Consider the following 15,050-nt stretch of genomic DNA (forward strand, 5'->3'; position numbering starts at 1 on the left):
CAAGTGCACAGTCTGGAAGTTTTTCTGGACTTGATGCTAGGGAAGGTTTTGGCTAGAGTTTCTTCAGCTAGTATAGGTTGGGAATAGTACTAAGTATTTGGACTATGCAGCACCAATACTGAACCAATTGAACCTTGTTAGCAGTGTATTTACTAGTCTAGGGTGAAATTCAGTCATTCACTTTTAAGCCGTAAGTGATCTGGGTGAAGGTTACTCGAAGAACTACATTCTTCCATACTGCACTGCATGCAATCTGAGATACATCTCCTTTCCTTTTATGCATCCCTGTCAGAACAGTTAGATCAGAAAGCCTATATATGACTCTTCATAATATATATACAAAGTATGATATTGGAGGCAAGCTTTGTGGATAGCATGGGCTGACAGAAAGACAAATAAGTGGATTTGAGATGAAATCAAGGGTCAACTCTCCTTTAGGGGGGAGGGAAATGACTTAACTCAGGCTATTATACTTTAGATATTGTGAGAAGACAAGACACGTTGAAAAAAGACAGTAATAGTAGGAAAAGTTGAAAGCAACAGGAAAAGAGGGAGACTAAATAAGAAATGGATTGACTCAATAAAGGAACTCATGGCCTTAACATCAATGTGTTATGCATCTTGTGATAAGAGAATACTATCAATATTGCATTAACATAAGTTGCCACAGAATTGTGATTTCTGTCATCAGCAAAATGCCAAGTATTAAAATTTTACCAGAAATCAAGTATAGGTCAGTGCTTGTTACAGTTCATTATACTCTCTTATGTTTTCATTTAATATAAAAAGTTTTCTGTGCATAGGTAATGAAACAGATATAGCTTTTATACAAGTTGATATTTGGAGAACAATGTATATAGTGTTTATTGCATATTAGGCAGTTTCTCTGGTTCTTTGTTTCTGTAAATGATTATTTCTATGTTGTGGCCCTCTGTAATCATTCGTGTAAATAGTCCCTTCTTTTTAAAAAGCAGCATGTTTCTTTAGAATAAATGCACTGCTCTTAAAAAACAAAACAAAAAAACCACAACTAATTCTAAGACTATAATATAACAATGGCCTATAGATTGGAAACATTTAATTCATTTGCATCTCCTTGTTTAAAGGAGATGTCAATGATCACTGTAACTGTAGGTCCATTGTATTAATTTCCCATGAAAACAAAATGATGTTTAGGTTTTTGCAGCAAATACCACATATGGAGTGAGAAGTGCCTGATGTTTAAGCTGGATTAAAAAAAGAATAGGTGTTAAATATCACATTGAAATATTTGCTGGCTACTTGTGCATGCCAAAGAATTTTAGAAGAAAATCAGCCTATGCTTTGTCTGTGTGGATCATACAAAGTTATGATTTTTTTCCCTAAAATATGCCCAATGTATAACCTCTACTTTGGACAAGAAGCTACTGTTAGGACAGGCTATGGGGAAAAAAGTATGGTTTCCCATTAGCAAAGTTGTGAAACAGGGAAGGAAGGAAGACACAGCCTTGTGTCTGCAGGAACTATGCAGAGCTATTGATAATAGGACTTTCAGGAGATCACTGATTCATGGAGTCCCCATTAGTTGTACTTGGCAGTGCATAATAACAATGTGTGTGTGTGTGTGTGTTGCAAATACAAACTTCATCAAAAGTACAGTGGTGCCTCGCTTAACAAGCGCCCTGTTTAACGACGAAACTGCTTAGCGATTAAGATTTTACGATTGAAAAAGCGATCACGTTGCAATGTTTTAAATAGGGAAAATCGCTTTGCGATGATCGGTAAGCTGTTTTGCTTGCCGATTATTGCATAGCGATCTTTTTCCTACAGCTGATCAGCGGTTCCAAAATGGCCGTTGGAAAAAAACATGGCCGCCCGCTGTGTTTAGGGACGGATTCCTCGCATACCGGGCAGCGAAAATGACCACCGTATGGAGGATTTTCGTTTAAAGGTAAGTTTTAAGCCCATAGGAACACATTGAAGGGGTTTCAGTGCATTCCTATGGGCTTTTTAAAATCGCTTAGCGATGTTTTCGGTTAGCAGCAATTTTTGCTGCACCGATTAACATCGCTAAGTGAGGCACCACTGTATATGCAACTGAATGTCACTGTGTTGAAGAGGGATAAAGAAATGTGAGGCCAATGCAGTCACTGAGACATAACAAGAAAGAAAGAAAGAAAGAAAGAAAGAAAGAAAGAAAGAAAGAAAGAAAGAAAGAAAGAAAGAAAGAAAGGTTAACACAAGGTGACATTTTCGAGGTACTGTACAGGTCAGGTTGACAGTTTTATAACTCAAAAGATCATGAAGTTCTTCATTCTTCTCTAACATCCTCAGGGAAAGACTGTATTTACGATAATTAAAATCCATACATTTAATGGTCTGTACATTATGTGAAGCTGTGTATGACTGAATCTAAAAATGTGTAATAACGTTAAGAAAATTCAGTATGTTATATAATCTTTAACTGGTACTGATGTTGTTTTTGTGGGTCCTGAAGCTTTTCAGTTTTTGCTAGCTTTTTAAATACGCAACAGTAGGCTTATTGGTCATTGTAGGGGAGAAGAGGGTGTCTTAAAACTCTAGCCTCCTTCTCAGGAAGGATATGGCATTCAGGTGTCATAAAGATGGAATCTATTTAAAGGAAGTTAATGACGCTGCTTAGAATTTAGACAGAGAGTGGGAGTGTGAATCATTGCCAGAAGAATTGCTAATCACTGTTATTTAAAGGATGGTGTACCTTGAACTTCATTAAACAGAATGTGTTGGCAATGTTTGGAACCATTATACCTGACAAGCATGGGTGGATGTCTCTCTTATTCCCCTGCCCTGAGATTGCCATCCTTTTCAGAAAGCCAAGGTGCTTGTATGTCGAGAAAGCATGTATTTGGGTTTCTCCAGGCTTCCTGGCCGCACACATCTGGGTTAGAGGTAGGAAAGGGAGGGACATTGGTAGGTGACAGATGAATTAAGGTGAAGCAGAGCAGGGGAACAAGAGTCCATTGGATCCCAGTTTGCATTGGGATCCATGGGAAGGCAAAATGCTTTCAGGGAATATGCATGGCCAGTAGTAGTAAGGTAATGGTTAAAGGTAAAGATTCCCCTTAACAATTTCTCAAGTCGTGTCCGACTCTAGGGCGCGGTGCTCATCCCCGTTTCTAAGCTGTAGAGCCAATGTTTGTCCGTAGACAATCTTCTGTGGTCACGTGGCAAGCGCGACTAGACACGGAACGCCGTGACTTTCCCACTGAGGTGATACCTATTCATCTGCTCTCATTTTTACATGCTTTTGAATGGCTAGGTTGGTAGGAGCTGGGACAAGCGACGGGACCTCCCTCTGCCACATGGATTTGATCTTACAATGGCTGGGCTTCTGACCTTGCAGCACAGAGGCTTCGGCGGTTTAACCCGGAGCGCCACCACGTCCCTCCAGTAGTGGTAGCTCATATAAAATATGCCATTATCCTTACTGCATAGCTAACAAGAGGGTGGTGCATTTGTCAACCAGCATGTCTATCTTAAGAAGGCTTATGATGATATTTCTGTGCATTAAGACTGGCAGATACAGAAGTTCACCTCATACTTGATGATGTGGAGTAAACAAAATAGCAAGTAAGAGAGGAATTGGGAACACCCTTCATCAACTCCTGTATCCAATCCCAAATTCACGAGGTTCTCCTTGGCCCATCTGTGTCTTGGCACTCTTGGGCTTTGGCTTGCACAAATCTGTCAGATATAAGCTCTGTGCTTTGGATATTACTGAGAACCTTGCAGTAGGAGCCTCTGTATTTCTATTCAGAATTAAGTCCCACCAACGTTCTTTCTAATTTTCAACCTCGCTGGGCGGGGCTCCATGCCTCATGAGCATGACTCCCCCCCCCCAATGCGGGGGTTCTGCCACAACTGGAACCAGAGTGGCTGGAAACACTCACTGTAGGTGCATGGAGGAGGAGGAAGAGGAGGAATGCGGTGTGGAGGGGCGAAGCGCTGCATGCAGCTTAGAGGGAGCCTTGAGCCCTGCTGAGTTCAGTGAGACTTACTCCCGGGCAGGTAAGAAGGCAGCTGTAGAATCTAGTGGACAGAGAATGACTGTTGGAGCTGTAACTCTTTCCCCTCAACCTGTCAGGAAATTATGGGTGGTTTTTGGCAAGAGATTATCTATCATATATATTAATATGTATTCTGAAGAGTCCTATACGTTGAGTGGGATGTGCGTGTTACATTGCCTTACAAATGATTGCAAAGGGCAGCACAATAAAATGCTCTAGACAAAGTAAAACTGAAGTATGGATGAATTATTTTCCTATTAACATGAATTAATTCCTTTTAAGAATTCATTTTAGTTTAGATTAAGTGTTCAGTTGCCATGTATGTGTGCACGTGTTCTAATCTTTTGGGCTTATTTCTTTGTTTTCCCCTAGAAGAAAAAAAAAGTTCTGTCCAGGCTCTTTTGCAAGCAAGCTCTGCAACCTTAGATATGTTCTAACTTCGTGAAAAGTCAGCTTACTAAAAGAAGATATAGAATGAGGACTGAGGGCAGCATATTTCTCTTTCAGCAGAAACGTCCTGTATATATGATTAACCTTGACCTATTTTTTTCCTCCTTAAGCACGGACATTTGCGTCTGTCTTTCTCCAGCGGAAGAATTGCTGAGCTGTGGAGTCTGCACCTTTCACTAACTCTTTTTACTTCCGATTATCAAAATAGTCCTGCAGTACTTGGTGTTCCACCTGCCTTTTATACCAAATCCATTACACCTAGTTTTTACAGTCATTTTTGTCTCCTCCTTGAATGCCACTTGTTTTGAATGCAGTATTCGTTAGTTTACCTGTGGAACTCATCTGGGTGCTGAATTCAAAATGAAGTACCCTTATTACTACATTAAAAATGGGCATGCCGCACAAATTCCAGCTAGGATGTGTACATCAATGAGCTGCTCCTCCACATGAAAGCAGAGGAGTTCATCCATTTTGTGGGCCTGCTTGGATCTAGCTTAACAAGCCTATGAGGTAATTAATTTGAATGAATGACTGATCTAGGGTTCGTTCAATGTGCTGCCTTGCTGAACTGGAGATTCCACTGTCTACACCTTTACACAATTGGTCGTTCACACTCTTAGACGAATAGGTGGTTATAATTCATCAGCATAGTTCTAAAAGCATAGTTCTAAAATTCGAGTGAAATAACAGTTCGACATTTTCTGGATTGATTTCACTTGTACTCAAGCACAAATCATGATAAGAATGATTAAACTTAATGGTGGATTATCAAGGGGGGAGAAGACCCTCTTGGTTGTAATTCTGAATTCCAAATGCTATCTAAAGGGCTATTTGCATCTGCATATACGCAGTATTTTAGTTAAGTACAGATTTCACATGTATGAAATCTATAGGAATATGATTGCTCTGTAGACAGCAATAACTTTCCTATGAAGTAGCTGCATGGTTTGAAAAAATAATGCCATGTACAAGTACAATCCTGTTCTACAAATTTGGAACACTGTTTTAAAGTCTCCTATTAATTTCACTAGAAGGTACAATGATTACTAATTAAAACACAGCATTACTAGGTCCTGCTGGGATTTGTAGTGGAAGGGTATTTGTGGGATGTTTGAAGCAGAATCAATGGCTGAATGTCTTTTGTCTGTGACTTTTAAAATCATATTTTTTTAAAAAATGCTTGTTTTTAATTGCTCTTCAGGTGAGACGATGAGAATTGCTTCGTCAGAATTTGCCGATGACCCCTGTTCTTCTGTCAAACGTGGCACTATGGTTCGGGCGGCCCGAGCACTGTTATCAGCCGTCACTCGCCTGCTCATCCTGGCTGACATGGCAGATGTCATGAGGCTTTTGTCTCACCTGAAAATTGTAAGGCTTCTTAACATTAGTTACAGTTGTCGTGGTGAATATGTCATATCATATACCTGTTGCTTAAATAAAACATCTACAAAGGGTATGGTTCTTAACAACTGCAGTTCCCTGGTCTTGTAGAGATTACGTGAATATACTATTTGCAAAGGAAGACTAGAAGAAGTGTCGGGCACTGCTGGCTTTGTTGTAGATGAATATAATAATTATTGTATGGGATGTGGTGGCTCTGCGGGTTAAACCGCAGAAGCCTTTGTGCTGCAGGGTCTGAAGACCAGCCGTCGTAAGATCGAATCCATGCGGTGGAGGTGAGTGCCCGTCGCTTGTTCCAGCTCCCACCAGCTGAGCAGTTCGAAAGCATGTAAAAATGCGAGTCGATAAATAGGGACAACCTTGGTGGGACGGTCATGGCATTCCGTGTAAAGTTGCGCTGGCCACGTGACCACGGAAGATTGTCTTTAGACAAACACTAGCTCTGTGGGTAGGAAATGGAGATGAGCACCGCTCCCTAGAGTCGGACACAACTAGACAAATTGTCAAGGGGAACCTTTACCTTTGTCATGAGTGCAGCTGAAGATCTGGAACCTGAAGGGTTAACTGTAGCTGAGGAGAATGCTGAGCGATTAGAAATACAAACACCTGAATCGCCTTCAGATTCTCCTCCCCCAGTAGACAGGCTGAGGGCCAGACTTCGGGGAAGACTTATGACAAAAAGTTCAAAGGATCGCTTGAAGACTGCCCTCAGAAACATCCGATCAACTAGCCCTGAGTTCTGACAGGATGAAAAGGCTTCCAGCAGTTCAAGGGCTGTTTTTACTATATAAACAGCTCTCAGATGGCTGAAAGTCCGTGGAAGGAACATGTCAAACTTTTGGCTTGCATCCACACTCCTGACAACCTTGAACCTTGTTCTCTGGACCCTTGGCTTTGAACTCTGACCCTGGACTATGTTGTGCGTTTTGGCTTTGATATTTGGATATCGGCTCTGCATTCCCTGAAGAAGACAGGAGGGCCTGGCGTTTGCTCTGGTCCATGGGATCACAAAGAGTCGGACAAGACTTAATGACTAAACAACAGCAGCAGCAATTAAGTAAATTCTAACTTTCAGCGATCCTTTTCAGGACCTTAAGAGGCGGTTTACACTTCTTTCCTTCTGGAGCTGCCCGGGATCTGTGTAGCTTGCCGAAGGCTGGCTCTCTTGGGATGCAGAGTGGGGAACTGAACTGCCAACCCCCAGTGGCTGTGCAGCCAAATACCTAACTCATACAGGCTAACTTTAAACAACTGATACAATTTTTGAAAATAAAATATTAAATTGTCTCCCAGGACAGCAGTTCTCAACTTTTGACATTTTAAATTACATTTATCTCTTTCTGTGAAAAAAACCCTGAGTTCTTCCCTAACAAAAACAAAAGTGCCACTTTATCTGATAAAAGATATTTATTTGTCTCTAGGCAGTATGCTATTGTACTTACCTTTTGCAGCAAAGTGATGGCCAGAGCGAACAGGCAAAAATTATGATTAGCATGTCAAAAGTCACAAATGGAGAACTCATAATATATACAGTAGGTTTGTCTGGGGGGAACACATAATAGTAGCAAGATGATGGAGGATTGAGGGAAAGTGAATTCTTATTAATCAGTACGAAAACTTGGGTCCACTTAGACTATTTATGTTTCCCAACAATCTCATGTGTACCTCTAAGTTGAGAACCACTCCCCTAAGCCATCAAGCCCACCACTGTTATTGTGTCTGGGCTGATGAGTTATGATCTAATTCAAGAGAACAAGCATAATTTACCAGAACTGGAACCCTTCTTGGGGCTGGGATATCCAGTTCTGGATATCTATTTATTTTGAAAGAGGAAATACATCACAGCAGGTGTATAATGAATAACCAAAACTGCAAATCGAAATAGCATCTAAGATTTGGAAGTATGTGTTCCAAACACCACTGAGTGTTAATCAACATTTCCAAGCATTTCCCCAAAATTTACTGTTGCTGTTCGGAAAGGCCATGCTTGTTTACACCTCAGTTTGAGATGGATATTTGTACTTGCACATTCCATGTCTATAGTTCTCTCTCTGTCTCTGTCTCTCTGTGTGCATGCATGCATGCATGTGCTGTAATTAGGAATATAATCTGTAGCCACATCATGCAGTGACACATCACATCACTGGAATGAATACATGAGAGTCCTTCTAGGTGTCAAGTTATCCTTGCTTTGACAACACATACTGATCATGATCATTATGATCCATACTTCTCAGAATAGACACGCTAGCTTCACATGGAAAGTAAACTATAGTACAGTTGATGGAAGATACAGCTGCTGATGGATACAGGGTGTGGGTGATATCACCTACATGCCCAGCTTGTGAGCCTCTCAAAGATTTAGATGCCTTCCATAAGAATAGAATGTGATACTATACAAATCTTTGGACTGTTCCAGCAATACTCGTCTTAGATGTGGTTAAGGCTGGGTTGGATGTAGCAGGTGTATGTCAAAATCTGAGTTGTTCTGCCAGACCTGATTTTGAGACAATTCTTTGTCAATATGGAAGCTGTAGGCTATCTCCCTCTTGTGGTTGATTCGAAGCACTGACTTCTCTTCCTCCTGTGAGTCACGATGTGAAGTTAAGTACATCGAAATGTCAGAACTTTGATTGGAGCGGGAAACAAGTAGTGCTTAATGAATCATCAAAGAATGGGCCGGGGGTATGACACACACCGAGGAGTAATGCAGCATTGAGCGATTTACTGCGGGATTGTGTTTGGTTTGCTGCTGTCTGCCTTTGTGCCTACAGAGGTTTATGACAAAATGCTTTGTAATTGGAACTAACCAGTGTAACGATTGATTTTCCCATTTCTCTCTTCTGTTTCCTAATTGAGGGCAAAAAGTATCTGTTGTGTAAACTGGGCTGAGCCAGATGTTTTCAAATCTGTTTTATCTTCTTGATCAGTCACTCCTGGCCCTAGTTATTTTCCATTTTCCCTTAAAACTGTTGTATACTATTGTTCTGAAGGCAATGATGCATGGCGACCTTTAACTTCAAATGAGATCCATGCAGCCACATTTTGAATTTCTAGAACCTGGACTGGTAATGGGAAATGTCAAAATCCTCCCTGCAGGGAGGGTGACCATCCATGCTTTAATTAATACAGTGTTTTCCTGTGATGTTTATCTTGAGTAGCCAGTCACATTTTTTCAGTTTGCAATGAAGGGTAGCCTAGTTCAGATCATCTCTCTATTGTTGGTGTGTGTGTGTGTATGCGTGTAAATTGCATCAGAAAAATTGAGGGAGGGCTTATTCACAGCATTCGCTCAAACTAACAAATAGTTCCTTGAGTTATTGATGGAACCAGCCGTCTCTCCTGGCCTTTCCTTATTTGAATTCATTTTAAAATATGTCTCTCTTGTGTTTGTCTGTGTGTAACAAATATTTTCTCATGACTTAAATATGTATCTTTAAAAAGGAAAAAAAAATATATCATTTCACACTGCTGTGGGAAGGACAGTTGATAAACTCTTTCACTGCTATGCTGCTGCTGAAGAATGAATGGACACAACATTCTGCACAGTTTTGTCAGCCATGAGGCCAGATGTAATTTTGACTCCTGTTGTGGATAGGATTTGTTATGTGGTCCCAACATGGCTGGATTTTGCCTTCAAGCTTTCTGCCCTGCAAAAAGAAGAACTAAGCAGATGCAAAATAGCACAAAGTAGCCATACCACACTGAAGCCTTGTGGGGTAGCGGTCTCCTAAGCTTTGCAGGCTTTGAGAGCAAATAGCAGGAGTTTAAGTATTTCATAATATTTATGTCTTCTAGTGTAGTTAATGCTACAGTGAACTACTGCACACTGACCTAGTGCTCACTGGAAGGACAGATCCTGAAGCTGAGGCTCCAATCCTTTGGCCATCTCATGAGAAGACTCCCTGGAAAAGACCCAGATGTTGGGAAAGTGTGAAGGCAAGAGGAGAAGGGGACAACAGAGGACGAGATGGTTGGACAGGGTCACCAAAGCGACCGACATGAATTTCAACCAACTCCAGGAGGCAGTGGAAGACAGGACAGCCTGGCGTGCTCTGGTCCTTGGGGTCACGAAGAGTCGGACATGACTGAACGACTAAACAACAACAAAAAGTGTAGTTAGTAAACTGGAGTTTCCACAGTTACTGGCAGACAGCAATATTGAGAGAATTTCTTTCTATTTACTGAAGTGGAAATGTAATGAGAAAACATTCCCTTTTCAGACATTCTGTATTACCCTTCCTGCCCATGCTGTAATTATTATTTCTATTATTTTAATTTTATTTATACTCTTAAGAGGAGCAAATTCATATATTTGAGGGAAAGGGGGTAAGGCTGCCATAATGTCTGGGTGAGAACTATGCTGAGTATTTATATTCTTCTGTTCCTGCTACAAACATTTCATCTGTGCATCCTGAGGAGGAAAAATTAGTGTGTGAGTTCTCTCAGAAACGTAGAAGCCAGTGTTTCCATCCCACATGATGTAGGAAGAATGTTTCGTGTTCCTGAACTTTGAACAAAGTTTAACATGGAAGAATATGAGCTGACGCACCTGAAGGGATTTCTGCACACCGGCCCCTGCTGTTTTTGCCATGTGCCCATATCACAGACACTACATCTAGCTTTGAAACCATCCGTAGAGAAAAAGAACTATTTACAAGGCATATTCAGACTATATACAGAAAAGTGCAAAGCCACAGAGAAGTAAATGAAAAAAGAAATCTGAATGGCTGTGATCAAAATTATTTTTTCTTGTCTATCTTCACAGTCCTGAGAGTACCATAAAAACCAAGATTAGTTGGCTGCCTACCCAAGAATCTCTCTCTTTTCCCCCTTGTCTCGCTCTTGTACTGTCGATGAAGTATTGATACTCCAGGACCGCAGATCTAGCCCTGTTCTGATTCATACCTTTCATTCCTTTCATTGGCTTCTTGCAAGCCCGTAAAGAGGCAGGTGGACCATTTTGGGGAAGAATCCTATTTGAAAAGACTGTGATGTGTTTTCTAGCAGGTGTTGCACTCTGACAGCTCCCGCTGGAGCAAATGGGAGCTGAGCAAAGCTGTTCTCCCATGGAAATCAGCCTGCTCCAAAGGATTCTTCAACTAATTATGTAAATGTGCTTCTTAGCAGCAAGTTGCCTCAGCAGACAAAGATTTTGACCCTAAAAGTTGTTTGTTTTTCTCCAGGCCTTCATGTCCTCAGCAAGCTGCTGTCTTAGAGTCTGATAAAATATTTAAATCTTTGCCAATAAAATGATGTAACAGAAATGATGTAACAGAAATGATATGTGGTCCCTTCAGCACAGTTTCCTGACATGAAAGCGAATCTGTATCATTTCTCTGCAAGTAAACTTTATGTCCGTATCACCACATTTATAACTGAAAAATTTCAGAAGTAATGATGGGAGCCTGTTATCCTAAGGTGATGACCAACAGTTTCATAAATACTCGATACTCAAGTTTAATAGCTGCTCTCTGTACTTCCCCTGCTCTCTGGCAGAATCTGCCATTAATTGAAAAAGGGAGGAAAGCTATGCTGTGTAGTAGAAATCTGCAGCATTTTCATTTGTACTGTATGAAAATGGAACTGATGGCAGTCTTCTTTATGCTAGCATCATAGCAATTTCCATGTCACAGAATTAGTGAGTATATTCAGTGGTGGTGAAGCAACAACAGGAAGAAACGGCGTGATGATGAGGTGTTGGTTTTCATTATAATTATCTTAACTATTATGGCAATCAGTAAGGTTTGTACTTCTACTTCTTTGAACAAGAGAGGAGTCAGTTGATGCTGTGATTGGGCAATTATAACCACCACTATCAGAAAGGAGCTTTTATCTTTCGAGTGTTTCAGACATTGTCTACAGATACTGTCTCATTTATTTATTTATTATTTATTTCACTGCCATTCTCCCCATGGAAGGATCCAAAGTTACAAAAAACAAAACAAAGAACAGATATGTAAGTTATTAAATTGTACTCAGAATGCCATTAAACATACTACAATATGAAAAGACCATACTGTATAATAAATCAAAATAGCGTAAAAACCTACCAGATAAATAATTTTTTTTAAAAAGAAAAGAAAAGAAAAAAGCCTACACCCAGTATTCCACCACTAAATGTTTTCTTTCTCTGCAGCTTCTCTGATGAGAAATGGCTTTGCAATAGGGAAGGGTCCATCTCAGTTTATGGTGGAGTGGAGTTCCACAGCTGAGGAACAACAATTTAAAAAATGAGTTGAATCTTGTATTCTCAGTATATTTTCTTGTGGGGACAGAGCTACCAAGAGAAAGTCTTTTTCAGAAGTTCTTAAAACCGGGGAAGTCTCATGGAGTGAAATGAGATCGTTCAGATACTTTGGTCAATGCCACATGAGGTGTTATAGGCCTTAATTAGGCACTTTTTTTTAAAAAAAAAAGTTTTCTACACATCCCATAATACAATGGTTAGCTATGGATTATGGCTATTCCAAAAAGTAGTATCTGAAGTTACAGTTCTATCAGAAACACAAACACCCTGTTTTATTGCCCCATATTTTAGTGTTCCCTCCCAAAGGAGACCAGGCTGGCCCCATTTCCAAGGAGAAAAGGCGGGGTTTGTTTGTTTGTTCAGTCGTTTAGTCGTGTCCGACTCTTCGTGACCCCATGGACCAGAGCACGCCAGGCCCTCCTATCTTCCACCGCCTCCCGGAGTTGTGTCAAATTCATGTTGGTTGCTTCGATGACACTGTCCAACCATCTCATCCTTGGTCGTCCCCTTCTCCTCTTGCCTTCACACTTTCCCAACATCAAAGTCTTTTCCAAGGAGTCTTCTCTTCTCATGAGATGGCCAAAGTACTGGAGCCTCAGCTTCAGGATCTGTCCTTCCAATGAGCACTCGGGGTTGATTTCCTTTAGAATTGATAGGTTTGTTCTCTTTGCAGTCCAGGGAACTCTCAAGAGTCTCCTCCAGCACCACAATTCAAAGGCATCAATTCTTCGGCAGTCAGCTTTCTTTATGGTCCAGCTCTCACTTCCATACAACACTACAGGAAAAACCATAGCTTTGTAAAATTATTTTAAATAAACAATAAATACAGATGGCTATACAGGCTACAATGAATGCTTTCTTGCCACAAATCTTACTACTGGCTTCCAGTTTTGCATGGATAATAGCCTGTGAAATGCTTTTATAATAACTAAACACTTGTCTGTTGTTCACGTGATTATTTTAATCACATTGAGGATAATGTTCCATGCACTTGGGCCACATGGGTGAGCAGAACCAGTTATTCAATATTTCTTCGCAATATTACAGGGAAGAGGCAATGGTTGTATCTTAGAAAACAATTTTGAATGATGTTATGTTAAGCCAGCCACAACCCATTGTTCTGTTCCATACAAGATGCATGAATAACTTTCTTAGACAATGTTGGAACACTTATATTGGCCAAATGTCTCTCTAGCTGAGTTGATTAAAAGGTTTCTACTTGCATTGGTACCAGGTGGCTAAACCCGGGAACTTTTCTTGTCGGATTAGATCCTTAAATATTTAAAATTCTTAACTTCCTCAATATTAACGCCATTAATCTTCCTCTTGTGAGTGCAGGGCCATTTCCCAAATGCTATAATTTTTGCTTTGCTTTAAGTTGCTACTAACTTCTGGGTTTCTTTCTCTCCCACAATCTTCCCAGTCACTATGGTAATCATCACTTCTTCACTCCCCCTTTGCCTGCCTTCCACCCCCTTTGCACCCCCCTTCCGTTTTCCGTCCCCTCCCCATTTCCTCCATCCACTCTGGGTTTATATAATGTGTCCCTGCCATCTCTTTTTAGGGTTACTACCTTTTAACATTTCTACCTTTATTTTTTATTTCTGTTGTACATGTTGGAACCATGTAGAGTAATGCCTCGACACTAATGGGAGCAGGATGCAAATTAAATAAATAAATAAACCAACATACAAATGAATGAATAAATACATTTATTTCTGGGCTTTTGATGCATAAGAGAAATAGGAGCTTATCATCTGCTGAACTGGAAAGTATTGGTGGGCTCTGTGATCTTGTACGACATTAGCATCAATATGAGAACTCCAAAAGGCCGTCATGTAAAACTATTCTTTGAGCAACAAACTCTAAATTGCTTTGATTTCCAGATACAGGTTTTCCTTCAATACTGAGGCTCATCTCTCTTAGTATTTAAGAGTCTGAACTACGTAGATTTGTTCTCTGTTTACCTAGTCAAAGGCAATCAATCAGTAATAAGAGTGCTATACTGTATATAGCTGATGTTGTCTGGTTCTTCAGTCATTTTTAAAAACCACAAAAAGCTGGTTGATAATACCTTCCCATGGACGGTGTCCCATCTTTTGGCATGTTTCTGCCTAATTTTCTGACTTGAAGGGTTGATGTATTCAATTAAATAAAATATTTTCTGTCTGATATTAAGTTTTGATGTCTTGTGTTAAGACATCTATGTTTTCCCCAATGCCAGGAAGCGTCAGATATGGCCTTAACTGATGTTTTGCTTAAATAACGTACATACGGGACGGTATTCTGTGCGGTGATTGTCATGCTGGATGCAGGTATGGGGCCTTTACAGTCCGCTGTTTCTGAGCTAGATGAGTAGTAGTGGCAAAATGTTGGTCCTCCATCCTAGATTTGCCTGCCACTCTAATGGGCATACGGCGTTGATGCAGCTGAAGTTACATTTCAGGTTATAAATACTGAACTTTCAGCCAGTACCACCCACACAGAAGGACAGAATTGGAATATCATTCTGTATTCTAGCTGCGCATCAACACTCTTCTAAAATTATCTGCTCTGTGAGAAGAGAAGCTGATGGAGCAATTTTGCTGAATTTCTTTAGCAGAGTGAGAAATTTTTGAACAGTGTCTTAGAGGTGGGGCTCATAATTAGCTGCGGTTAAAGCACAGTTTCTCCCTCCCTCCGTCCCTCTCTCTCTCTCTCAAATTGTGCTGCTACTACAATTGGTAACAGTAGTAACTGTTGGCATTGTAGACAATAGGAATCTTTTTAAATCACATGCCAGACTGAATTATTTTAACTATTTTTGACATACATAAATCACTCTGTCTGAGTAAATTGCATCTTACTGGCAAGGGGGGAGAAACGGGGGTGGAAAGGAGGAAGACCAGCCATGGAAGAGGCAGGAGCACTGGGCTTCTCTGCCT

General features: G+C 40.5%; 1 protein-coding gene across 5 annotated transcripts in view; it reads left to right on the forward strand.

The window, feature by feature from the left end:
* The window catches only part of CTNNA2 (catenin alpha 2), a 578,592-nt gene that overhangs the window by 135,290 nt on the left and 428,252 nt on the right, over nt 1–15,050 (forward strand). For all 5 annotated transcript variants that reach the window (XM_078394460.1, XM_073002097.2, XM_073002098.2 and 2 more), the window contains exon 4: nt 5,677–5,843. In XM_078394460.1, the coding sequence (XP_078250586.1) occupies nt 5,677–5,843 (167 nt within the window). The remainder of the gene's footprint in view (nt 1–5,676; nt 5,844–15,050) is intronic.

The sequence above is a fragment of the Pogona vitticeps genome, chromosome 5 (assembly GCF_051106095.1).
Source record: "Pogona vitticeps strain Pit_001003342236 chromosome 5, PviZW2.1, whole genome shotgun sequence".
NCBI classification, from domain to species: Eukaryota; Metazoa; Chordata; class Lepidosauria; order Squamata; family Agamidae; genus Pogona; species Pogona vitticeps.